This window comes from Rhinolophus ferrumequinum, chromosome 25 (assembly GCF_004115265.2).
Source record: "Rhinolophus ferrumequinum isolate MPI-CBG mRhiFer1 chromosome 25, mRhiFer1_v1.p, whole genome shotgun sequence".
NCBI classification, from domain to species: domain Eukaryota; kingdom Metazoa; phylum Chordata; class Mammalia; order Chiroptera; family Rhinolophidae; genus Rhinolophus; species Rhinolophus ferrumequinum.
In genome coordinates, this window is record NC_046308.1 from 15,786,841 (window position 1) to 15,812,297 (window position 25,457).

Below are 25,457 nucleotides of genomic sequence, written 5' to 3' on the forward strand. Positions count from 1 at the left end.
TCTTTGTGACCTTAGACAAGTCATTTCTCTTCATGGGGGCCTTAGCTTCCTTGTCTTTAAAATAAAGAAGTTGGACCTGGTGGTTGTTTTTTTCTCTCAGAGCCCTTCCTACTCTGCCTGTGATTCTAAATCTATGATTCATGCCCCATCTTAATAACATGATATCTTCAGTATACTTTAACCTTTTGGCATTTTGTCAGGGCTGTCGTTAGAAGGGCCACGTACTGTCATGTTGAGAAATACCTGTTGGCAGGCTCTGCTTGTCCTTCTGGTGAAGTGAGGGGAGTTCCTGTCTCTAGCTGGGAAAGACTCTGGCTTGACTAATTTCTGGGGCCACCCACTTCTCCGTTCTACAGATGAATCGCTACCAGATCAGGAACCAGAGTATGTGGGGAACCCCATTTAGGAAGTGGCAGAGTGCGCTATCTTCAGCAGGCTGTTGGAAAGATCTGGTGAAACATAGGTGGGTTCCAAGTGGGACGGTGCCTCCCTCCCAGGAAGTCCACATGGCTTTTAACAGCAAAGGGATAGCAACTTTACTTGACCTATATAAAACAAATAAATCTTAAAGTCAGTAAACACTACCATCTCAACAGAACTCTCAGGAAAACGAGATAATCACAAAATGAATTTTGTAATTCATTCTAGAGAACGCGTAATTTCCTCCAGAAGATTGACGGAAATTGAGTTCAAGTTCAGGAGTCTTTAGTGTATAGGAATGTGTTCGCTCAAATTTACCTGGATGCCCTTAATCCAGAGGTTTGAATAATGCAAATTCTGTTTACAGATTATTCTGTTGAAATTGGAATATTTTTTTTTTTGAATTTAATAATCTTTGTTTCTGTTAAGAAAGTGGATATAGATATTCTGTGCCATTTTTTTATTTGAATCAGTCAGGTGGCAAGTATTCACTGTATATAAAGAATCTAAATAGACCTAGTTATAGGTCAGACATAAGCACTGATGGATTTTCACAGGGAGCACATCTTCCCAACAGCCAGATCATGAGATACAAAGTTACCAGTGTTCCAGAACTTTCCTCGTGCCCCTTTCAGTCACTTACCCCACGCCCAGGCTAACTACTATCCAGATTTCTAGCACCGTAATTTAACGTTGTCTGTGATTGAGCTTCATATAAACGTGCTCTCTCGTGTCTGGCTCCTCTCGCTCAGTGTTGCTTGTGAGATTCATCTGTGTCATTGAACGCGGCCGTAGTGCATTCTGTAGCTAAAGACAAGGCTCAGCAAGCTGCATATGGCCCGGGGAGCAGATCTGGCTCGTGGCCTCTTTTGGTGCAGCCCATGAACTAAGAATGGTTTTGATGTTTTTAAAAGATTGTAAAGACAATAAGCAAAGAATATATGGCAGAGACTGTATGGGGCCTGCAAAGCCTAAATTATTTACTGTTTAGCCCTTCGTAGAAAAAATTTGCTGGCCCTTGTTCTCTAATTTTTCACTGCCTGAATAGACGACAATGTAAATATTCTACTGTTGGTAGATATTTTGGTTATTTCCTGGCTTGGGCTGTTTTGAATAGTGCTCTGAGGAATATCTTGTGCAGTCCTCAGGCTGCGCGTAAGTACAGTTTCCCGTGAGGTGAGTACCCCAGAGTGGACATGCTGAGTCACAGAGTTTGCAGGTGCTGCTCAGCTTTAGCAGATACCACCCAACAGCTTGTCAAAGTGGTTGTACCATCATTGTACACTCCTGGTGGCCATGGAAGTGCCACTTACCCTATACCTCGTCAACACTTGCCGTTGTTGTCTTTTTCATTTTAGCCAATTCTTGTGAGTTTTAGTGATGGCATGTTGTGATTTTTAATTTTCATTTCTTTGGGACAACTGAAGTCCAGCATCTGTTCATAGGCTTGCGGGCCATTTGATAGCTTCTTATGTGAGATGCTCGTTTAAGGATTATTGTTATTATTATTTGCCATTGTTTCTGTTGGGTTGCTTGCCTTTTTTCTCTGTTGATTTATAAGAGTTCTTTATATATTCTAATAGGAGTCCTTTGTGTGTTTAGGGATTGCAGATTATCTTCTCCCATTCTGTGGCCTGCCTTTGTACTCTCTTAATGGTGCCTTCTGAAGAACAGAAGTTCTTAATTTTAGTCCAGTTTATCAATGTTTCTATTTTTAGTGCTTCTGGGGCCTATTAAACCTTTACTTACCGTGAGATCATGAAAATATTCTCTTTTGTTTTCTTTTAGAAGCTTCATTTTATCTAAAGCTACCTGGAGTTGACTTTAGTGTGTGGTGTGAGATAGGGGTGAACGTTCCAATCTTATCGTAGGCTGTCCAGTTGCTCCAGCACCATTGATTGAAAAGGCCATCCTTTCCCCTGCCCCTATTGTGTCCCTCTATCAAACCAGTTGACCATTTATGTGTGGGTCTATTTCAGGAGTCTCTGTTCTCTATTCCGTTCCAGTGGCCTATTTGTGTGTCTTTGGATTAATACCACACTGTCTGAATTACTGTTGCTTTATGATAAGTCTTGATATCTGGCACTCTGAGTTTTCTAGCTTTGCTTTTCTTCAAGAGTACCTGAACTTTTCTCAACTGTCTGTGTTTCCATATAAATTTAGAATCAGCTTGTCAATTTTCATTTTAATCAAGATTGCATGGAATCTATATATTAATTGGGGGGAAATTGATATTGTTACAACTGAGTTATTCAGTCCCTGATCCTGATATACTTTTCCACTGTCAAAAGCTAAATCGATTCCACTTTTATTCCCAGTATCTCAAGGCAATACTATAGATAACATTTCATCCCCCCCACCAGCCTGTGGTATGGTTCTTCTAACTTCAGAACAGAGATTGAAATGCATATTTCATCTGCCAGAACCAAAATGTAGACCATCAAAAAGACTAGCAAGGCAGTAATATTTTTCTGTAGGATCTGAGTCTTTTGAAGATGTGTATGTATAGAAGAGTCATGATTGAATCTGAGTGAGAGAGGACCTTTGAGTTCATCTGCTCCAAGTAGTAATAGTTGTGTCTCTATGCATTTTATCATGTAACTAGATCCGTTTTACTGTTCAAGTTACCACATAGGTATCTGCTCAACGCACAGGGCGGTGGCATGGATGTAAAAATCTATAGATGATGTTTGGTAGTAAATGTGCTTTCCAGGAAAGCACTTGCTTTTCTTACAAATTTTTGTTTTTTTTCACTCTAGGATTGTCCTTTCATTGTCTGTATGACCTATGCCTTCCATACTCCAGATAAACTCTGCTTCATCTTGGATCTGATGAATGGTAAGCAAAACCTGGGAAGTCTCAACACACTGATAGGCTTTGCCGTGCTGTTAAATCTCAGCTGCAGTGATCTAGGCAGATGGGCAGTTTGGGGCTTTCAGATAATTGGTTTCCCTCTGAAGTTTAAGGAAACCTTTTACTCTTCAATTTTAGTTAAAAGTCATTTAAAAATGTTAACTGCAGTTTCCCCCCCGGCCCTTCCAGTCTTGCCCCGGGAAGTTGCATTTTCTAGAAAAGACTTTCATAAAATTCTTAACGGTGAAACTTGATTTTCTGGAATGCAGCTGGCCTCGATCTTTAATTAGCTTGTTTCCTGACCCTCAACTTTTAGGAATGACATCTCATAAGAATATAGGTTAAGGATAGAAAGGTATTTAAATACCAACTTGGAAGGATTTTAGCCCAATTATCTGTACCTTTAGCCCAGATCCATTGTGCATTGATCTTTTAAACTATGAATGGTGACCCTGAGAATGCCAAAAAAATTTTAGCCAGAAAAATAATTTCTAATACTAGAAAGTGACATGGTATATACTCAAAGTATTTTTAGTAACTCGAGCTGAAATAAAAAGGCATACAGAGTTCAACAAATGAAATATCTTTTTTGAAGTTCATGTGACGTTTTATTATGTTTTGAGTGACTTAAGACCCGGTCTGTCCAACAACGTGAAGGAATTTCACAGACATCATAATGAGCAAAAGAAGCCAGACACAGCAGCATCTGTGCTATACGATTCTGTTTATGTGACTGTCAGCACAGGCAAACCTCATCGATAGTGAGAGAGGTGAAAATAGGGTTCCCTTTGCCTAAGCAGGGCCTGGGACCTAAGGTACCTACTGGCAAGGGCACCAGGGAGCCTTGTGGGATGCGGGAAATCTCTGACATCTTCATCTGGTTAGTGGTTCTACAGAATACACGTGTGGGAAAGGGAAGATGCTTGTAAAAGCCAGCACAATAAAGTGAGACACACAGTTACTTTTATAGATCAATAGAAGGTTTTCCTTTAAAGTTTGTAAAAAAACATTCCATTACTTTGTTGGTGGCTTTTTTTTTTTTTTTTTTTTTTTTGCTCTGTAACTTTAGGCCATGTGATTTTTCTGAGATTTTATTATGAAAAATTTCAAGCATATAGCAAAGTGGAAAGACTTTTTCTGGAGACACCCAAATACCCACCACCTGGATTTTACCAGTTAAAATTTTGCTATATTTATTTACATTAGCCAAGCTATGGAAGCATCCTATCTATTCATCGTCCATTGAAAGATGAATGGATAAAGAAGATGTGGTACATACCTACAATGGAATATTCCTCAGCCATAAAAAGAATGAAGTCTTACCATTTACGACAGTCTCAATAGACCTACCGTGTATTAGGCTAAGTGAAATAAGTCAGAGAAAGACAAATACCATGTGGTTTTACTTACATATGCAATCTAAAAAACAAATGAACAAACAAAACAGAAACAAATACAGAGAACATTTTGATGGTTGCCAGATGGGGGATGGTTAGGGATGTGGGATGGTTAGGGATGTGGGAGAGAAAGGGAAAGGGATTAGGAGGTACGGATTGTCAGTTACAAAAACAGTCACGGGAATGTGAAGCACAGCACAGGAACTTTACATACGGTCGATAGTAGTGTAATAGCTGTGTCTGGTGTCAGATGGGTATTAGGCTTATCAGGCTGATCGGCTCTGCATAAACATCTTATCACTATGCTACACACGGGAAACTAATATTGTATGTCAACTATAATTGAAAAAAATTTAAAAAAAAACATTTTTACTGTATTTCCATCATCAACCATGTACTGAATCCCTGCATATAGGTTGATTCAGTTATTAGACAGGACTTAAGTAGTCAAAGCAGATTAGCTGATCCCACCCTGTGATGGTGTGTCTGGGAGCGTGCAGCTGTGTTACCAACCTGAGAACTTTGCTTTACGTTGTTTATATTGTTTTATATTTAAATTAAATTCTGCCCGTCCGATTCCAGGCGGCGATTTGCACTATCACCTTTCACAACACGGGGTGTTTTCTGAGAAGGAGATGCGGTTTTATGCCACCGAAATCATCCTGGGGCTGGAACACATGCACAATCGGTTTGTTGTGTACAGAGATTTGAAGGTAAGGCTGTTTGACACACTGTCTGTGTCCTGGCCCTGAGCAGTAGGCGTTGTGGTCAGGGCCCTCCAGCTGTCCCCTTCACTTCCATTATCTGCTGTCATTTTCCTTCTCTCGGCCCCGATGAAGTCCTCCTCTGTGGGATGTCAGGCTCTTCCAGACTTTTAACTCAGTTCTAGGAACTCACGTCCGTCCTCGTCGTCACTGTCACCTGGGTGCTGGCTACAGCGCCTGGTGCAGCACAAACACTAAGTCAGAAATTGTAATTAATTTATAAAAAGCGGAGTAGGAAGTTTTGGGTGTTGCCCGTTTTGCAACTAATTGCAATTCAATTAATGTTCACTAAGCAGCTCATTTGGTCAGGGCTCTATGTTAGCACTGGAGATGTACAGAGGTGACGGGCAGAGAACATCTGTCTCCTGGGGTTTATACCCTGGGGAAGCAAGATATGGAATGGCGGAGTCACGGCTCATGGGGAGCCCAGCTGATCGGAGCGCGGTGGGCTTGCTGGTCAGTCTGCAGAACTTCCCTCAAAAGCCACTGTCAGAGCTTCACGTTGTCTGGAGATCACCTTAAAATCACAAATCGATTTTTAGATCCCCAAACTGTCTAGCCCCACATTGCTGGGCTTGGGCTTCTGTTCTTACTGTCTTTGAAATCTCACTGGACTTTGGAAGCAAATAAATAAAAAAATAAATAGTAAATTAAAAATTAATTTAAAAAAGGAAAAATTGAAATCTCACCATTTGGGACAACATGGATGGACCCAGACGGTATCATGCTAAGTGAAATAAGTCAGAGAAAGACAAATACAGTAGGATTTCACTTATACGTGCAATCAAATAAAACCCCAAAAAAACCCCAAATGAATAAACAAAACAAAACAGAAACAGACCTATAGATACAGAGAGCAAGCTGGTGGTTGCCAAGGTGGAGCGGGTGAGGGTGGGGTTAAAGAAAGAAAGAAACAAAATCTCACTGGACCTGAAAAAATAAGTATTCTGAGTTTTTCCATTCCAGACCATGGTGCTTTGTCCTGCGTTCTGCATTAGTGAGGGAAGTAGGAGTTTGCTCAGTGGTGCATCTGTGGTGACACTCATCTAGCCAACAGTTTGAAGACAGGGATAGAGATAAAAGGGACCATGACGAAGTAAAGAAATGATCATGCAGATATATAAATGGGTAAATAATAATGAAAAGAAAAATAACAGGACTGACAATTTCCCGATAGGATGAGAAGACTCGAGGGAAATGTGGTTGCCTCCTATCTCCGATTCCTTCTTGAATGAACCCAAGATAACCAACTGAAATGTACGGATTACATTCTTTTCTCCAAGGAGCAAATACGTTTTAATTTCACTTTTAAACATTACTTTCTAAAATTCTAAAATATTTTAATTTTTTGAGCATATAATTTTTTCCACAAAATACTTTGTAAATGTTAAGGCTTTCTTCAACGTTAAAGAATTATTCCCTTAGTTTTCATACACACATAAAGAGGAAAAAATGTATTTTCATTGAATTAGAAATAATTAGACACTAGTTGGCACATGACATATTTTTTTTTCTCGTGAGTTTTGCAGAAGAATAAAATACATGCTGGAAGCCCAGGAAGTGCTATGATGATACATTTTAATTTAAATCTATAACTGGTTTCTAATCGTCTTCATGCTGTATTTTTCTAGGCTATTTAATAGGCAGTGGTATTATTTAATTTCTAGTCCAACTTAATTCTAGTTACTCATGATTATTCATGCTTCAATCTTATAATAGCATGCCATTATTTTTATTCCAAGCAAAACAATAGTTGCTCTCTAGCAAAAGCTATTATGAAGATGAGTGTAACATGCATTAGGGAGAGGAACTTTGTTTTACATGATTATGCTAACTAAATCTAATCTTGATGGCTACACCCCACCAGACTTGGGGTCAAAACCGTATTCCGTCATTTGGTAGGGCCCTCTGTGGATTAGGCACCAGTAAACGGAGATGACCTTGATTGGGAATGGTGTGGCACCGTGGAATATTTTGATTTCTGAGATCAGTGATGGTGCATTCTTGCAAGATTCCTCTCTGTGCTGTGCTGCGTGGCCTCGTTCTCAGAAGTCGTTAGAGTTCCTGGAAGCCATGAAGCTGGTGGACTGCCTCCCTTTGTTCTGGCTGGAATGCAGTGAGAAGAAAATGCTTTTGACCTCTGATGGACTGTGGTCACAGCCCTCCCGTTACCTGCCCCGTGTTTCCTTTTCTAAGGAGTAGAACCCTTCGCTTCTGTCATTACCACTTTCCTGCTAAAGTTAACATGAAACATATTACTTTCCGTATTGTGCCCTCCTTGGTTATGATAATATAACGCTAAAATTTGTGTTTAGGAAGAAACTATGGTAAAATAATCAATAAGCTGTCAAGAGCGTTTAGTTGTAGAAGTTCTCAAAGCCCCTGTGACATTTTGGGGACTCTCAAAGATCATCTTCTCTTTCTCTTTAGCCCGCAAATATCCTCTTGGATGAACATGGACACGTTAGGATATCAGATCTCGGGCTTGCCTGTGATTTTTCCAAAAAGAAGCCACATGCGAGTGTGTGAGTAGTATTCTCTACTGCGACTCGTTTCTTCACTCAGACTCCAACCTGATCACCTGTCTCCCCATTTTTTTCTTGCCAGTGGTGATTTTCAATGCCGGGTCCGGGAAGAGCCCATATGCTGGGTTGTGGGAGAGGAAATAAGAGCCGTGTGCTTTTTCTCACTGTCTCCGGGGAGCGTGGATAGGTTCCCAGTGTAACTGCACAGGGGCCGGTAGTCTGTGGGAAAGGTAGGGGCCCCGGTAGCAGACCTGAGTCCATCCTGGCTTTGTGACTGTACGTCAGTCATTTTACCTGTCTGACCCTTGGTCTCTTGTTCTATGAAGTAGAGGTGATAGTAAATCTCTGGAAGTTGTGATAAGGGTAAAGGAAAGAGCCTGTGTGCCCAGTGCAGAGGCAGCTGCATAGAACTCTCCATGAAAGGCCCAGCGGTCAAGTTCTCTCTATTGACTTTTTCCTTCCTTTTCAAAATGGCCTGTTCTTTTTCTGAAGAGAAATTGGAATCTTTTTCTTTTTTTTTTTTTAATTTAAAAAAACAACCCACAAGTTATCTACCTGCAGTGCAAGCTTTTCGCGTGGGTCATGTTACTAGATTTGAGGACTCTGTCAGCCCTCGAAATGACCATGTTCAGGAACCTCCCTGACACACAACCCTCAGCCAGCACCTCACCCCTCGGGACTCTCAGCTGCGTCTGGCGGTGACTGTGCGTGATCACTGCATGTCGACACTGGCCTGGGGACTTCTCTGAACCTGGATTTGTTCAGATGACAGCAGGAATGTCCCAGGGCTCTGCAGATGCAGAATGGAATATGTATGGGTTTTCATCACAATCTCTTTGGTATCAGTTTATCCAGGTGGAAAGTATAGACAGGTGTGTCGTTTGTGGAAAAGCGGATGACTTTTGCTTTATTTTTTTGTCTTTAAATGTATCATTCTTAACAGCGAATCTTTTAAAATTACATTTCATTGTATCTCTCGAGCTAATACTCATCTCTGTCCAATGGTCTTGAAGAAAAGCCTAGGAGGCTCATTTCATGCATCGTGCAGAAAATAAACCACAGACACTTCTTTTTCTGGGCCTGGAAGTAATGTGGTTCTGAATTGTAATACTTCATGAGAGACTGCATTAAACCAGAATTGCCTTTCAAAGCTCTGATCACATGTTAACAACGAACAAACAGCACCTGTAAACGTTTGTTCGTAAACGTTTCTCTATAAATGTTTCTCTCTTTCTACAGAGTCTGAGCTATGGTGAGAATGGCATAGCATTTGGCCAGTACTTTACAGTTATTAGGCGAGAACCTTGGTTGTAGGAGCTTCTCCCAGGAAGTTCATCAGACATTTTCCAGAGAGGCATTTGAATTTTTAATGCCACAGCTGTTTGGTGTGCTAGTTTTTTCCATTGAGTGCAGTCGCAACCACTTATGAGTCCGAGGCCTTGTACAAGTTAATCTTCCCAGGGAGTTAACGTTCAGATACGGGGTTATTTATTTCCTCATAGGGCCGTGCCCACGTTCTGCTGTAATTCGTGTGTCAGCTCTGAAAGGTGGGCTGTTCTCAGTGTTTGAGCAGTATGTGTAAAGGGGCAGGATTGGGAAGATTGGTTTCCATGTTTAAGTGATGATGGTGAGGCCACTACTTAAAAAGTCTAAATGCACAATGAAATACTATATTGGTCAATAAAGGAGGCTGTTGGGCCTGCAGATTCGGGTTTGAATCCTCCTTTCAAGTTGTGCCAACCTCATTTTTCTCCTCAGTAAAGCGGAGATAACAATGATATTTACTTCACATGACAGCTGTGAGGGTCAAGTCAACTGATTAATATAACCAGTGTTTATTCACCATTGGCTGTGTGCTAGGTGCTGGCAGTGCAGCGGTGACCAAGACAGAAAGGATCCCTGTCCTCCTGGAACTAGCAGCCCAGGGCACTGTACAGAAAGTGAGCAGTGTGTGGGGTGGTAGATAGAGCCAGTAGCCACAGCACTTCCTGTGTCGGTTGTTAAGGGAACATCAGCTGTCCTGGGCATGCATGGCTAGCTGCTTTGAATACGTTATCTTCACAGAAACCCCACAGGTCATAGGTATAATTATCTATTTTCGATGGTTCAGAGAAATTAAGTGACTTGAACAAGGTCACATATCTGGCCCATTGTGGGGCTGGAATTACAATCCAGTTCTGTCTGACTCCGAGGAAGTAAGCAGCCCCCACCTTAGCATATCCAAGGGGAGGTCCTCAGCACGGGAGGGGGGCCCCACACAGGAGTGGATGTCCCCACCCTGTTGAGGTCCATAGCTCTATGCTCTAGTCGCCTGTCACTGTCGCCTCCCTCCTTTGCCCAATGCCACACATCTCCTCATAAGAGCTCGCAGTCGGGCAGGAGACTAGCTCTTCAGAGGTGTATTGGAGAAGGACTAACGAGATTCAGATTTCACCTCCTAGACTGTGGACGATTCCTCCTGTTTATTTTGCATGCTACTGTATTTATAGTAATTCCTATGCTAATTAAGACAGAAGAGGTTGTTTCCCCGCTGGGTGTTGGATGATTCATGTTTGTATGGGAGCACCATTGTCCCCTGTCCCTTGTTTACAGTTGTTGCCATTAAATGAATGACCCTGGAACCTCCTGATAAGCTGTGAGTATTTTAAACGTGGGCATGTTCTGGTAACTGCATGTACACTTTCTTCTCTCTAGTGGCACCCATGGGTACATGGCTCCTGAGGTGCTGCAGAAGGGGACAGCGTATGACAGCAGTGCCGACTGGTTCTCGCTGGGTTGCATGCTTTTCAAACTTCTGAGAGGGTGAGTGAAATGCATCCTTTTAGTGCTGTCACCATGGCGTGTACTAGGGTCAAAATCAAAACTTTAGACTTCATTAGACCCTAATATTAACTTAGATCACACAGTGATCTTTAAGCCACATGCTCATCTAGACAATGACCATGGATCTTTCTGCCTTATAAAAATGAGAGCTTTGTTCCCATGAGATCATACGAGGTCAGACAATTAAGTTCACGAACTCATCCTAGAAAATGTGCTACATACCTCCTTACTGAATATCACTATGATCACCTTCAAAGTACTCCCTTTGGGAAGTTATGCACCGACGCCATCACCTAGTCTACCCTACAAAGCAATTCTGGAACTCTTTTACTGGAATGGCCATCAGAGCCATCGTCGTATTATCCTTGATGTCCTGAATATCATCAAAATGTCATCCTTTCAATATTTCCTTTATCTTCGGGTAAAGAGAGAAGTCATTGGGGGCCAGATCAGGTGAGTAGGGAGGGTGTTCCAATACAGTGATTTGTTTACTGGCTAAAAACTCCCTCACAGACAGTGCCATGTGAGCTGGTGCATTGTCGTGATGCAAGAGCCATGAATTGTTGGTGAAAAGTTCAGGTCGTCTAACTTTTTCATGCGGCCTATTCAGCACTTCCAAATAGTAAACGTGGTTAACTACCCAGTTGGTACAAATTCATAATGAACAATCCCTCTGATATGAAAAAAAAGTTAACAACATTGTTACAACAAGTTCCGAACTTATTATAAAAAATCGTCAGACCTTGTAGACAGAAACTAAGCTGTTTCTTATTTTTGTTCCATACCACGTAGGAATTATAACACAGTTAAACCTAAAGTAAGACTGTTTTGAAATATTTCCATTGATGAGCCTTATTTGAGAATAAGTGTTATTTTAAAATGTCAGTAATTGAAGGTAGGATTTTTTTTCTAGAAATTAATTACTCATGATTGTCTCGTGAGCTTAAAGCATTTTGAGGGTTGCAAAAGAGGATGATGCCATTTTATAACTGCATTTATTTGTAAACATGCTTAAATTACTTTGTTTTTTAAAACACAAAAATGAAATTATGTGATTTTTATTTTATTTTTAATTAATTTGTGTTATACTTGGCCCTTAGTTCTAAACTATCAAACATGGTGAAATAGAGTGAAAAGATGATGAAATGAAATACGATCTCATATTGAACATTGAACAATTATTAATATTTCCATTAATTTTAAGATTTTTTTAGCCAATTTTAATAGAGAGCTTAAGTTTTTAAAATACGGTTTTGATTATTCTCCATTCACAAAGAGACAAAAAGCACTTGACATTAAAATTTCCTAGTCCGGATTCTCCCTCTGATGTTTTGCCTATGGATGCACAAGGCTGGTCGTTTACTGAACTTTTCACTTTTCCATTGGAAAGCCTCACTGAGCACCATGCATCTTCTTATATTCCACACATTCTGGAAAGCGGTGGTGTTCCATGTCTTCTCCCCAAAGTAGGTTCTGAGCACCCTTGCTGCCTCCTCAGGCCTGTGATAATCCAGCTGTTCTCCACTCCCCGTATTCACTTGGGAACTAAAATTGTATTATTGCTTAGAGAGTCAGGTCCTGTTGGTCCTGAATTGAATTACTGTATCTGTGGAGCCTGAATGGCCTTAATTCATGTCATCAGACGAGCTGACCTAATTAGAGAGCTCCTGCAAGGCAAGCCAGAGAAAGCCACTTCCACACAAGACATCCTTCCACCCGGAGGAGTCATTTATGCCCCATGAGTAAGTACATGCAGACACGCCAGGGTCTCTGTGTGGGTCTCCGCTGGACATGGTTTGGAGATACAGAATCCACACGTACAGATGTTTGAGATGATTAAACACGAGAAAACTGCCGTAGCTCAACTGTTGAACACATCAATTCATGATTCAAAAATCAACAGTAAAATTTTACAGGGAAACCTGCAAAGCCGTGCTTTTAGGGCCTTGTTCACATCTTTGTGTTGTTTAATATTGTTGTTCTATCTGCTTATGATAATGTGCATGTGTATAAATTAGGGACAATCTGTCATAATAGTACTTTATTTTTAGAAGATCCAAGGGTTTTGTTTACTAACTCTGTATAATCTAGCATTATGATTTGTGGTTAACACAGTGCATTCAGCCTTATTTGGCCATAATTCAGATTTGGAAGTGCTGAATCAGAACGCAGTCATTCGTTCGTGAAGTCCTCGATCAGGCTTGGTTGAAGCATTCTGTTCTGTGTGGCTCGTGTTACGAGGGGTCTTGGCCAATACGAAGACACCCAGACTCTGGTCGTGAGGATGGGATGGGATGGGTGAGGAGAGATGAGACAAGAGCTAGAAATCGTGCTCATATGGGAAGGTTGATGAGCTGGGTCAGCATTTGGGGGTGAAGAGCTGGGTCAGCATTTGGGGGTGAAGAGCTGGGTCAGCATTTGGGGGTGAAGAGCTGGGTCAGTATTTGGGGGTGAAGAGCTGGGTCAGTATTTGGGGGTGAAGAGCTGGGTCAGTATTTGGGGGTGAAGAGCTGGGTCAGTATTTGGGGGTGAAGAGCTGGGTCAGTATTTGGGGGTGAAGAGCTGGGTCAGTATTTGGGGGTGAAGAGCTGGGTCAGCATTTGGGGGTGAAGAGCTGGGTCAGTATTTAGGGAGCATAATGATGGGCTCCAGCTGTTGGCGGCCCATCTGATTGAGGGGACGGAATTCATGCGGTACAGCCGCAGAGGATTGGCATTTAGGGAGGGAAAGCGTTGGAGTTTGACACAAGACCGTCCGTTCAAGCATTGGCGCTGTCCAGTGAAGGTGTGTCCTGCCTCACAGACAGCAAGCTCCCTGCTGTCCCTGGCTGGTGACCATCTGTTGAACCTGAAATGGAAAAAAAAATCAGAGTCGATGAATCTTCCCCACTGGGATTTATGGTCTAATGTCGTTCTTTGTATTGTTCACAAGTCATTCACAGGAAAGGATATGGCACTAAAACCAAAGAACGGGGAAATATTTTTTGATTTCATTGATTTAAATTAAATTTGGTAAGCATTTATTGAGGACCTACAATAGGTAAGAGAGTGTGCTTGATTTTAGGGGGAAAGGACAGAAGGGAGAAATGGAGGGAGGGAGAGAGGGAAGAAGGGAGAGAAGGAAAGAGGGAGTCAAGAAGCCACATATAGATCTTCAGGAACTCGGAGGAGCGTCGACAGACAGACACACACAGGGTTACGAGCCAGATGGGCTGTGCTGACTTACACGGCAGCAGTGTGCTGGGGGTGCACCGAAATGGGGCCTCCAGTTGTAACTGGAGAGTAGGGCCCACTTCATGCTGGAGATGGTATGAGAAGTCCGCTTGGAAAGCTGGGATGGCAATGGGAAGCCTCGGGGCCGGATTTATCATGTTCCCTGTGGGGAGGGGACAACATGGAGTGCATGTCTTTCCCCTCAGTGACCCACGAGTGGTGGTGGGTCCGCCCTCTGCCAAGAGCGGAGGATGGACTGGGGAGACAGTAGCCTAGAATCCATGCTGTGCAGTTGGGGCTTTGTTCTCGAGGCTCCAGGGACTGAGGCTTTGACGCAAGGGAGGGCCTCAGTTAGGTTGTTGTTCAGTTAGAGGACCTGGTGGCCGCAGGGAGCATGGCACGTTGGAGGGCAGACACAGAAGGTGTGGGTAAGAGCCCAGGCAGACGGCCAGGGGCGCTTGGGCCAGCCCCCAATACTGGATCCAGAAAGGAGGCAGATGGCGTAGCGGTATTATATTATAGTTGGAGCTGACACTGCTACAGTGATTTGGGGGTTTCTGTGTGTTTTCCGACGGATGCTTGGGTGTGGAAGGGCAGGAGTTTAAGACAGTGCTGGTTTAGATTCAGGGTAGATGGGAGGATGATACCATCACCAGAGCCAGTGGTTGTACAGTGTCAGTGGTTCTTACTAAGCTGGTAATACTGAGGGCCGGCCCTTCAGAAGCAAAGTGCTGTGACGGGGTCTGCAGGAGGCGGGACTGTGTCCAGAAGCCTTCATCCCCTCAGCTGTAAACGAGCAGATAATGGCACCTGTTTCACTTTCTCACCAGGTTGCAAGTGGGAAAACCTTGAAAGTATGTATAGAACCATCCTATACTGTTCGCATGCACTGCAGAGAGGGGAGCCCGAGTAGCTGTCTCTTCTCCTGCATGAGGGGCCTAAGAAACAGAAACGAGTTAGAACAGGAGGCTGAGGGAGGAAAGCCGTGAATGCAGGGCATCCTGGGTGCGGGTTTAGGGAGCAGCCTGTCCCCTCGGCACCCTGGCGCTCACAGGACACCCACAGTGTCGGTCCTCAGGGAATGAACCAGACGCTGTGCCAGCCACGACCCGGCGCTCATCCTCAACCCCGGGGTGCTTGGCAATGCCTGGAGACATTGCTGGTTGTCACAGCGTGAAGAGGGTTATTTCGGGCAGCTAGTGGGCAGAGGTCAGGAATACTGCTAAACTCCCTACAATGCCCAGGACAGCCCCAGCTGCCCCGACAAAGAACAACCCAGCCCAAAAGGTCAGCAGCACCGAGGACAGAGGATGAGAAACTGCTCCGACCAAGACTCTTCCCCTCTTCCCACATCTGTGCACTCAGGTTAAACCTGGGTCCCAAGGGTCTGTTTCGCTTCTATTCTTTGATTGAATACTTCTCACACTGACCAGTGCGCCCCACTGCTTCTGCTGCGACATCCCTCAGCACCCCTCGTCTTGTCTGGACACCCTAGAAGAAGACCCAGGGCATGGGGGAAAGGAGCCTGGATGTGAGAAAGTGGTCCAGGCCGGAGAACATGTTCGCATGCCATCACTCACACTGATGGACTGAGCCATTCAGAGGCAACGTGTTTGGGTGCCGGTCGTGACTTCCACTTCCGAGGCCTTTGTCAGATACTGAAGAGCATCTGGGTGTGAAGATATGTCCTCGTTGCAAATGTGTGGAACTACGGTCATGAGCCTCAATCTGCATTTCAGATGTCTCTTAAGGGAAAGAATCAGTGTGACAATAGCCTTGATCTGAAGCTTGTCACCACTGATTGTCTATCCCCAGAGGTGTCGGACACAGGGAGAGCACCCAGGGGGTGGTCTGGGGAGAGGTGAGCTCTGCCTGCGGTTAGTGAGTTTGTAACACGTAGGGGAAAAAAGGAATGTGTATAAATATTTTGGCACCTACTGACTTAGGTTCAAAACACATATTTGATGTAATATGCCATCTTTTGGGTGCTCTAAAGTTAGTATTTAATGTAGGAGTTTTTAATCACTTATAAAGGTATTGTTTTTGAACTCATTGTTTCATTGTGAACATGTGTGTGTGTGTGTCCATCATTTATCACATCTTGAACGATTTCCCAACTTGTTTGGGGGAACTTTGCAGCTCTCCCACTCTGTCTGTAGTTCAAAAGCCATGTCTGACCACTGCCCATGCGACTTTTGTTCCCCTAACATTCCCTGATGCGGCCAGAATGTTACATGTGCCGTTGGGAGAACTTGGCTCAGGCTAGAAGCTGTTGACAGGCCTGTCGCTGTTTCCTATTTAAAGCGGGCTGCCTCCGGGAGCAGCTGCCATCACACAGGATCTGGGGGCACCACGTGCCTCCCCTCCGAATGGAGATTATTACTATCGTAGGTTTTCTTTAACAGTTTCCAAAATAGAAACAGACTCTTTGGTTTTGTTCACAAAGAATAATCAAGACTACATTGGAAACAGATGTGCACCAAGATTTTCACTTGAAAGACCAAACTTTCTCAGCACTGCCGCTCAGAATTGAAGAGCTGCAGTGCACTTCCTATCGTTTCTTCTCGCGTCTGACATGGGATAGCTCTATTTATAAAATGGGATTTGTCGTGATTGGGCCCATGTGCTGGGAATGTTTTTGGCACCGCTAACGTTAACTCCAGTTCCCTTGCAAGCCTCCCTCTGGTCTCATGAAAGACTTTTTAAATTTAGCACAGAGTGTTTCTGTCAGAACACAGCAGTCTTTCTCTCCTAGTGCCAGGGCACGGCCCTTCCTTCCGGCGTCAGAGGCAGGCCAAGTACATGGGGTCAAAAACAGGGATGGGGTTCTCCGCCATTGCACACAGGAGCCCATCAGAAGGATCTGCTGAAACGAAGGAGAGCTTTATAACGAATCAAAATCCCTTTTTATACATAAAGGAAGTCTGCGGGGTGGAAGCAGCTGCGTCGAGCAGAGAGACCGAGGTTTTAGTAAGATTTAATAAACTTTTATTCCTTTTCTCTTGAACTGTGCACATGTTCATACCTCTGTGTTTTTTTGCATAAAAGAATGATGCAAGTAGTTTTTTTTTTTTTAATTATAGTATCCTGTAAATAACAGATAGATATTGTTTGCTGTTACAGTCTATTTGCTTTTACAATGCAGTAATTTTACATTTTTCTCCTTGGAAACAATTTTAGGATGAAAACAATATTTCCAATCAAAATCTGTTTCAAAGATTGGTGTATGTTTGCTTGGAACTAATTCACCTTGTTTAGATTTGTTTTTTCAAAGTAGTATTTTCAAGAGATGGAAATTACTTTGTATGATAAGAAAGAAAATAAGGTGTTAGAGTGCCCTCTCTTGTACAAACTGAAAATTTATTTAAGATAATAAATGCTATGAAATGGAATAACCTCGTCAAGAGAGTATTCAGTGCATAACTTAACTAATTCACAAGGATGGCCCAATCAGTAGCAGTAAATGGTAGTGCCAGGATACGTGGAATTTTAGTTCTTTTTTTCCTAAATCCCATTGATTTGTGTATTCAACATTCCAATCCATTTTATAGAGGTAACTTGAAAATATTTCACATAATACCTTGCCTCAGGGTATGTTATGTGTACCTTATAAGTAAATCTATAGAATTAATAATTTTACAGGCATGTCTTACTATAAGAAAATTCAATCATATATATCCCTTCTTTAATTTTCAAATAAATAAATAAGGCCATGGTTTTCTAATTTGTATGTTTACTGGTTTCTTTTAATGATAAGATTTCCTTTAAAAGCCAGCTTCTCCAGAGTTTAAAAAGAGTGGTAAAGAGTAAGAATAATTTGTTTTACAGAGTTTATCAAGCAGACATTTGCTTTATAAAGATTCATCTTTATTATTTTCACAAATGATTTTCACATTAGATACCTACCGTATACTGCCCTTGTCTTGGCTACTAGCATAAACATTATTTTGGTTGTTCTCATCACCATTTCTGTGAAGTATGTGGCATTCTACCCCGTTACAGATGAAAAAATTGATATTGAAGGTTTACACGACTGGCTCACAGCCAGTAAACAGCCACATCACAGCTTGAACCCAGATTTTCTGAGTCTCACGTCTGGGGTCTCCCTAAGTAAAACATGACTGAGGGGCCCCAGAACTGGAAGCTCGGGGGGCACAGAGGTTCGTCTGTGTCTGTCGTCATCAAAGGAATGTATCGCTTAGAATTACTGGTTTCTGGGGGGGAAGCATATTCAGCTTGGTCATGTTTTGGTTTGACTACAGTTCTTGGGTTGTTTGAGGGACTAATAACTATTTTACTGAAACAAAAATCATATGAAAATTATTACCTCAAACACTAATGTGATAAATATTGTATAAATGACCTTCATTTTCAGGACTACCTGTCAGCTAGTTAATTTTTCCTAATGATATTTTAAACTATCCTTTGGAATATATTTGCTGAAGCATATTTTAGGGGCACGACTTCATGGACGAGAGATGAAGCCGTTCAGATAAGCATAAGCCTTGCTCTTTTGGGACCTAGCATATCTGATCAACAGTTTTTCTAGGGAAATGGCAAATTCTTCTGGCTTTTGTCTTTCCATGGTTTTGCATGAACAGTGACAGAATATAATGCTTGACCCAAATATTAGTCAATGAGATGTGCTAAGTTAGCTAATACCATATTATAACATAATGTTCTTTATTTCCACAGTCACAGCCCTTTCAGACAACATAAAACCAAAGATAAGCATGAAATAGACCGGATGACACTCACCGTGGTAAGGAGATTAAAAACTCTATTTTTATTTCCATTCGTGTTTCCATTACAGCCAATGTAACAGTGTGCTTTCTTAAATAAACGAAAATACTGTCCCTAGAAGAATTTCTAAAGGGAAAATTAATGGAAATAGACAGCAAGGCAAAAAAAATCAAGATTTGCTAACAATCAGTCAGAGAAAGATATAGAAAATCGAGAACAAAACTAAAGAAATCAAATAAAAGGGGAAATTACTGAGATGCAGAAGAGTGAGTACACCTTCTGACCTTCTCACCTGGCCCCGGCCTGTGGATTGGCTCTGAACATGATTAGTAACCGTTTTGTTTCTTTAGAGTAAATATTAATTCATGATGAGTCTGTAATTTTTAACACTATCCTTATCCAAGCAGTGGCCTGTAAGTCTGGTTGGATGTGAAGGTACCATTTCCATGAGTGCATTTTTGAAATTGTGTTCTTTTCCCCCCCAGAATGTGGAACTTCCAGACACTTTCTGCCCTGAACTGAAGTCCCTTCTGGAGGGTTTGCTGCAGCGAGACGTTAGTAAGCGGCTCGGCTGTCACGGAAGCGGGTAGGCTGGTGTTTCTGCTGTCAGGCTCTTTACCTGAAAAGCAAAACAGTCATTTTTCAGTATATCAAAAACCATTCCTAGTCCGTAATAAACTTCCATTTTGATGGGGGTGGTGGGGGAGGAAATCACATTGGAAATATGTCTGTTGTCTCACGTGGTTTGTAATTAACAAGTTGAAGGAGTCACTAACTTTTTCACTTTAAAAATCGATCCTATAGGTGGTAGAAATGAATTCTGATACTTCATAGTTTGTTTGGTTAAGTTTTAGTAATGATTATATTGGTCGTTATGGTAGTTTAATATTCTGATCAAGTTCTCACATATTTTCTCCAATGTATAACTGACTAACTGCCATCTTCTACATGTTTTCTACCTGCCTCCAATCCCCCGCAAAAGAAAAAAACATAAAAACCCAGTAACACCTGGAAAGCTTATAGAGTATTTAAAATAGACCTTTCCCCTATTTCTCCCCGCCTCCAGGTTTGCTTTACATAAGAAACAGCTGTTAACCGTATGTTATATGTATGTATGTCACCTATATGCGTGCATATGTGTATGTTAGATAGCATATGTGTGTGTGTATACAGAGGGTGCCAAAAAAATGTATACACATTTTATGATAAGAAAGGAAAAAACTGTATTGATTGTGATGCAGTGCATGACGCTCGCATTCATTTGATGAACGCCGTCTTTTGAGCGAACGTCATACTCCACATCGCTGCCGTAATTCAGTTCAACTTCGAAAAGTAATACATAGATAACATCTCTTAAAATGTGTACATTTTTTGACACCCCCGGTATATTATATATACTATATATGTATGTTAGATAGATAGCTAAATAATGTGTTACATGTATATTTCCTTATTTATTAATTTGAGAAATTACCTATTCTTACTATAATAGATGAAGATTTAGCTCCCTCTACTTTCTACAGAGCCTTCCCTTACCACCACCTTCTCAAAAGAATCAAAACACTGTTTTTGGTTCCTCTTCTGCTTAACCTTTGTAGCTTTGAATTATATACTTACCTAGTTGTGCCTTGTTCCATCAAACAGCATGTCTTGTCACCACTTTATCAAATGAAGGCTTTGCATTCCTATCTTTCATTGTCATCTTCTCTCTCACTGACTAGTTTTTGTCATTGTTAATTTTGATTTTTACATCTCCTTGAGTTGATACTATTTACTCCCTATTTTGCAAAATCATATCAATCTTAGTGCTGTACACATAGGCTGGTTTCAAAGGTTGCAAATGAAGAGGTAGGATTTATAGTACATGGCACCGGAAGTGTGTTCATTATAGTTTCTACCTAGTCTGGTAATGAACTGTAAGTTCATATATATATACACACACACACACACATATATATATATATATATATATACACACATATGTGTGTGTGTGTATATATATATATATATATATATATATGGACTTTCATTTACCCCCTGAATTTCTTTCACGGCAGGACTCAAACCTACCAGCTCCAATGACAACTGAGTGCTCTGTTTCTGCTATTCAGCATCATTCTGTCCAACACCTCCCTGGTTTTGCTCTCTTGGTTTGAATCTGCCATTTACTTGATCCTATGCCCTCTGCTTTCCTGGGCCCCTTTCGCCACCCCATTAGCTAGAGCATGTTCTCAAGTAACTCCTAATAGAGGGGGGGATGAGAGAAAAACTTTCTGCATCCCTACATATCCAGAGTGCCCTCCTGCCGTCTTCAGACGTCACTCATATGTTGGCTGGATATAGAATTTTAAATCGATAATGATTTCCCCCAGAACTTTGCAGATACTGCTTTATCATGTACAAGTGAACAGTCAGTGCTGGTCACGGAACTCAGTTATCAGTCACATGTCAGCCACTTAGAGTCCCTTTTACTCAGAAGACTCATGTTCTGCAGCTTACTTTGTTTACCTGACATTTCCTTGGTTAGCTCTTAGAACTCCTGGACGTTAGGATTTCAGAGTGGCCGTCTGTGCTCTTGACCTTGTGTATTATCTGCATCTTTGCTTTGACTGTCTTTTCCTGTCTGATAGCTTAAATTTCCAACCCTTTTACTGACTGCTTTTTAATTTAGCAAGTTTAATTTCTAAAAGTAGAAGCTTTCATAGGTTTCCACCCCCCATTAGAATATACCCCTAGCTGCAGGTGTCTTGGGGTTGGATGTGGAGGAAGAAAGTATGGTGTACGTGTGTGCATGCATATGTGTGTGTGCATGTGTGTGCGTGCGTGCGTATGTGTCTATGTCAAGGGTTCCATGTCGAGTTCCAGCCAACCTTCTGTCTTCAACCTGTTTCTCACCCACACACACGCTCGTAAGTCTGGAACTCAGCATCTCCGTCCCCCGGGAGGGAAGTCTCTTACATTTTGTCATGTGTCACTGCCTCTCCGTTCTTTCCCATCTTGTCTGCTGATGGCCCTCTGTCACTCTCTTTGTGGTGGGTTTATGCCTACATGTTCCCTTTCAGCCATTTTGGTGATTTTTGGAAAGGGGCAAAGTCACGTGCCTGAGCTTAATCACTGACTTTTCTCTCTGGGGAATTTCTAATTGCTTGGAGGTATATACCGGGAGTGCCAAAAAAAATGTATACACATTTTAAGAGATGTTATCTATGCTCAAGCAGTAGTTTGCTGTCATGAGAAGTGTCTGGACGCTGATGGTAACCACTTTGAGCACCTCTTGTCATTGCAGAAGTCAAACGTGACTTGGATTCATCTTTTGTTATCGGTATATATTAATACAGTTTTTTCCTTTCTTAATTTGTGTATACTTTTTTTTGGCACTGTGTGTGTGTATGTGTGTGTGTGTGTGTGTGTGTCTGATCTGTGTGTGTGTGTGTGTGTGTGTGTGTGTCTGAGAACAACTCCTCGGTTCTCCTAAACTGGAATAAACGTCCCAAATAAATGATCATTTTATTCCTAGCTTCGGCATGCAGTATTTCTGTACATCACAGTGTGTCCTGCGTTGCTTTGAAGCATATTTTACGTGCTTCTTAAGAAACTGGAAACAGTTGTTCCTCTGTGTTCTTAATGGGAGGTAGTTTTTACAAAATACTTCTTAGATTTCCAAATACATACTCACCACCATTATGAATCTCTCTCTTCTGTAGTGCACAGGAACTAAAAGAACACAGCTTTTTCAAAGGCATTGACTGGCAGCATGTCTACTTACAAAAGGTACTCCCTCCGGGACCCCACCCTGGGCACCCCCGTCTCTGTCTGCATCTCCATCTCCGGTTCTGTCCCCAGGGTCCCTGTCCACAGTGTCCTTCTTGCTCTTCTATCCGGTGTGGCCATGTGGCTGACTCCTTTGGGGGCAATTTCTCTCTTCATTTCCCTCATTTAAACATTTTGAAAATATCTTCTGTGTAAATTAATAAATGGTGAAATGGAGCTATTATCTAGCTAATTCAAATATCCATATAATTGAGACTCTTTTAGCTTCCGCTCATCCTCTTGACTTATCTCAATATGTGACTGTATTTTTATATTTTTCTATATGAAAATGTTGTATACTTACATATACCTTCTTGGCCAGTACCATATAATGTAAGAATTAGCATGATTATATATCAACATAATTCTCTTTCCATATTTTGAGATATTTTTATATTCTCGTTGATATAGGAAAACACCACAAATTGAAGTGGGTTTTTTTGTTTTGTTTTGTTGTGTTTTTTAAATTAAGTGTTGCTTATCAGCTTTGGACTCGCTTTTGCGAGAATTCAGACTGTGGGGGAATCATGAGCTGTTAGTCCTGCCTGATTGGAATGAGAGTGAACTCTGCTTCCGTGGGCACCAGAACCTTTGGGGTGTGGAGCCCTCTGCCTGCCCTGTGGTACTTTCAGGCTCCAGCCAGTGGAGTGTGGTGCCTTCATCACCTGAGAGAACCTGCCTTCTTAAGGCACCTTCTTGCGCTGGTGGAATGGGCAGTCCTGAGACTCCATTATATTGAATAATCACTTAAGACTGGACGTGAGTCTTCTTTTCTCTTCCTTAAATTTGCCTACAATCTGGGGTCTTCCTTTGAGGCCATCCAGTGCGCAAGCTCATCTGTGAAACGTGTAATGCGATGCGTATGAGCTTGGCCGCAGTGCTGCCCAGAGTATAGCAGACTGAGATCTTGCACTGTGTTTTCTGTAGAGAAAGGTAGGTTGGGACGGGGCCATAGGTCGTCTGGTAACTGAACCTTACTTCTCGGGTCTTCCAGTACCCTCCACCCTTGATTCCACCCCGGGGAGAAGTCAATGCTGCTGACGCTTTTGACATCGGCTCGTTTGATGAAGAGGACACCAAAGGCATTAAGGTACACACGTGATGTTTTTTCTGTGTTTTCGGAGGGTAGAGGGGTTTTTTACTGGAAATCAGTCTTCATGATCATCTTAGTATGGGCCTGTTTGTGGAATGTAACTTATAAACGAATGCCTACATGTTTGAAGACTATAGACGTCAAGGACCTAAATTAGAAACTATGAAAGCTTTCTTTGGACCAATCACTTTATATTTGATAAACTGCAAGATGGTCACATTTTGACTGATTTGGATATATTTGTCAGTGAAATAAAATGCGAATGTATAGGAAGCAGGAAATAACAACCGTGTGAAAGCAAACATACTTCTCCTCGTGCCCAAGAGCCAGTCAGCTTAATCCTAAGTATTTCGATCTTTCTGTGTTAGGCTGAGGGGGGCAAGCAGCATGAATCGTGTTGCATTTGTCAATCAAAAATGAAATAATCACCTTTTTTTTTTAAATAGAATCCTCTGCATTTTTCAAACTTTTGTTCGTATTATCTTTCCAAGTAGACAAGATATAATTACAGCTGGTGAGTCATAAGGGAAAACCCTCCTGTTTAGGCTGCAAAGTCAAAGTGTGTCACTACGAGTCAAGCTCTCGTCTGCCCCGCTTTCACAGCTTCCCCCAGGGTCTCCCCAGTTTCTCCTACATGGTCCCTGTCTCCTCCCAGCTGCCTGCATGTATACCCTTCATTTTTCCCACGAAGTAACTTCCCCTCCAGAAGGCTGCAGCCCTGTTAACACACAGCTGCGAGGTGTAGACAAAAGACTGACAAGTGAAATGCCAGGGTCTGGCAGGAGCTGTCAGCAGACACACACAGAACTGGAACCAAGTAGGATACGGGGACAGAAAGGGTGGAGAAGTGGCTGGGGGAAGACGTGAAGACGGTGGGGAAGGAGAGCAGCATGAGGAGGCCCAGTGCTCTTAGCAACGGGACAGGGGTGGGGGGCGGGTGGCAGTTGGTGTCAGGAGAGGGGGGGCTGAGTCCCACAGGTATCGTCTTCCCAGGAGCAGGAAGTGAGGTGAAGGGGACACGTGGAGCGCGTCAGCGGCTCTCCTGGGGGACAGCAGTGAGCACTAGGCATCTTTTGTAGCCTGGACAGACATTATGAGTCAGGCGTGGAAGGCCCAGCCTCCAGCAGTGCTTTGGGGAGCAATCCATTTTCAAAGTTATCTAAAAGGATTGCTGCTGTCCCGACAGAAGTTTGTCAGGGACTATTCTACCGCAAAGGGTGCTAAAAGGAAAATGCTTACGATGTGGGAGCCCACGAAAAGTTTTGAAAGAGATATTAGAAAGAGATTTCTATACTTCAAATTCTGTAAACCCTAATCTGGGCTTTGCCGTCACGTGGAGTGGGCTCACATCTGCACACATTAGCTGAGTGAATGGGGCCATTTCGGTAATCTCACGAGCTTTGCTTTTCACCCCAGTAAGGTGACTGGTTTCATTATCAAGACTTCTCTGAGCATAAATGACATAACGTGTGTAAGCTTCCTGGCATGTGGTCGATTCTTACGCTAGTAGCTTCTATCATTGTGGTTTTAGTTCTTCCTGACCAAGAGCTGAGAATGAGCACACTTACGACAGGAAGTGGCATGTGGCAGGGCTGCAACTGGCAGCCAGTAGCCCGGGTTCTGGCCCCAGGACAGCCTCATCCCGCTGGGGCATCTGCATTTTAAGAAACTATTCTTTAAGTAAACAGCCCAAATAATGCATTATTCTTTTTCTTTTTTTTTTTTAAAAAGCCTCACATATAATATAAATTTTATTCTGTGTTTTAATCATTTTAAACAACACAGGCCAAGCCATAACAGTCAAGGCTTGCTGAAAT

General features: G+C 42.3%; 1 protein-coding gene across 5 annotated transcripts in view; it reads left to right on the plus strand.

The window, feature by feature from the left end:
- GRK3 (G protein-coupled receptor kinase 3) overlaps window positions 1–25,457 on the plus strand; it is a 122,277-nt gene that overhangs the window by 80,745 nt on the left and 16,075 nt on the right. For all 5 annotated transcript variants that reach the window (XR_004422060.1, XR_004422059.1, XM_033097314.1 and 2 more), the window contains 8 exons: window positions 3,180–3,258; window positions 5,253–5,383; window positions 7,865–7,959; window positions 10,654–10,761; window positions 18,690–18,756; window positions 19,223–19,323; window positions 22,442–22,508; window positions 23,542–23,637. Coding sequence is in view for 3 of the 5 variants with exons in the window: in XM_033097314.1 (XP_032953205.1) it covers window positions 3,180–3,258; window positions 5,253–5,383; window positions 7,865–7,959; window positions 10,654–10,761; window positions 18,690–18,756; window positions 19,223–19,323; window positions 22,442–22,508; window positions 23,542–23,637 (744 nt within the window). In the remaining 2 variants the exon portion in view is untranslated. The remainder of the gene's footprint in view (window positions 1–3,179; window positions 3,259–5,252; window positions 5,384–7,864; window positions 7,960–10,653; window positions 10,762–18,689; window positions 18,757–19,222; window positions 19,324–22,441; window positions 22,509–23,541; window positions 23,638–25,457) is intronic.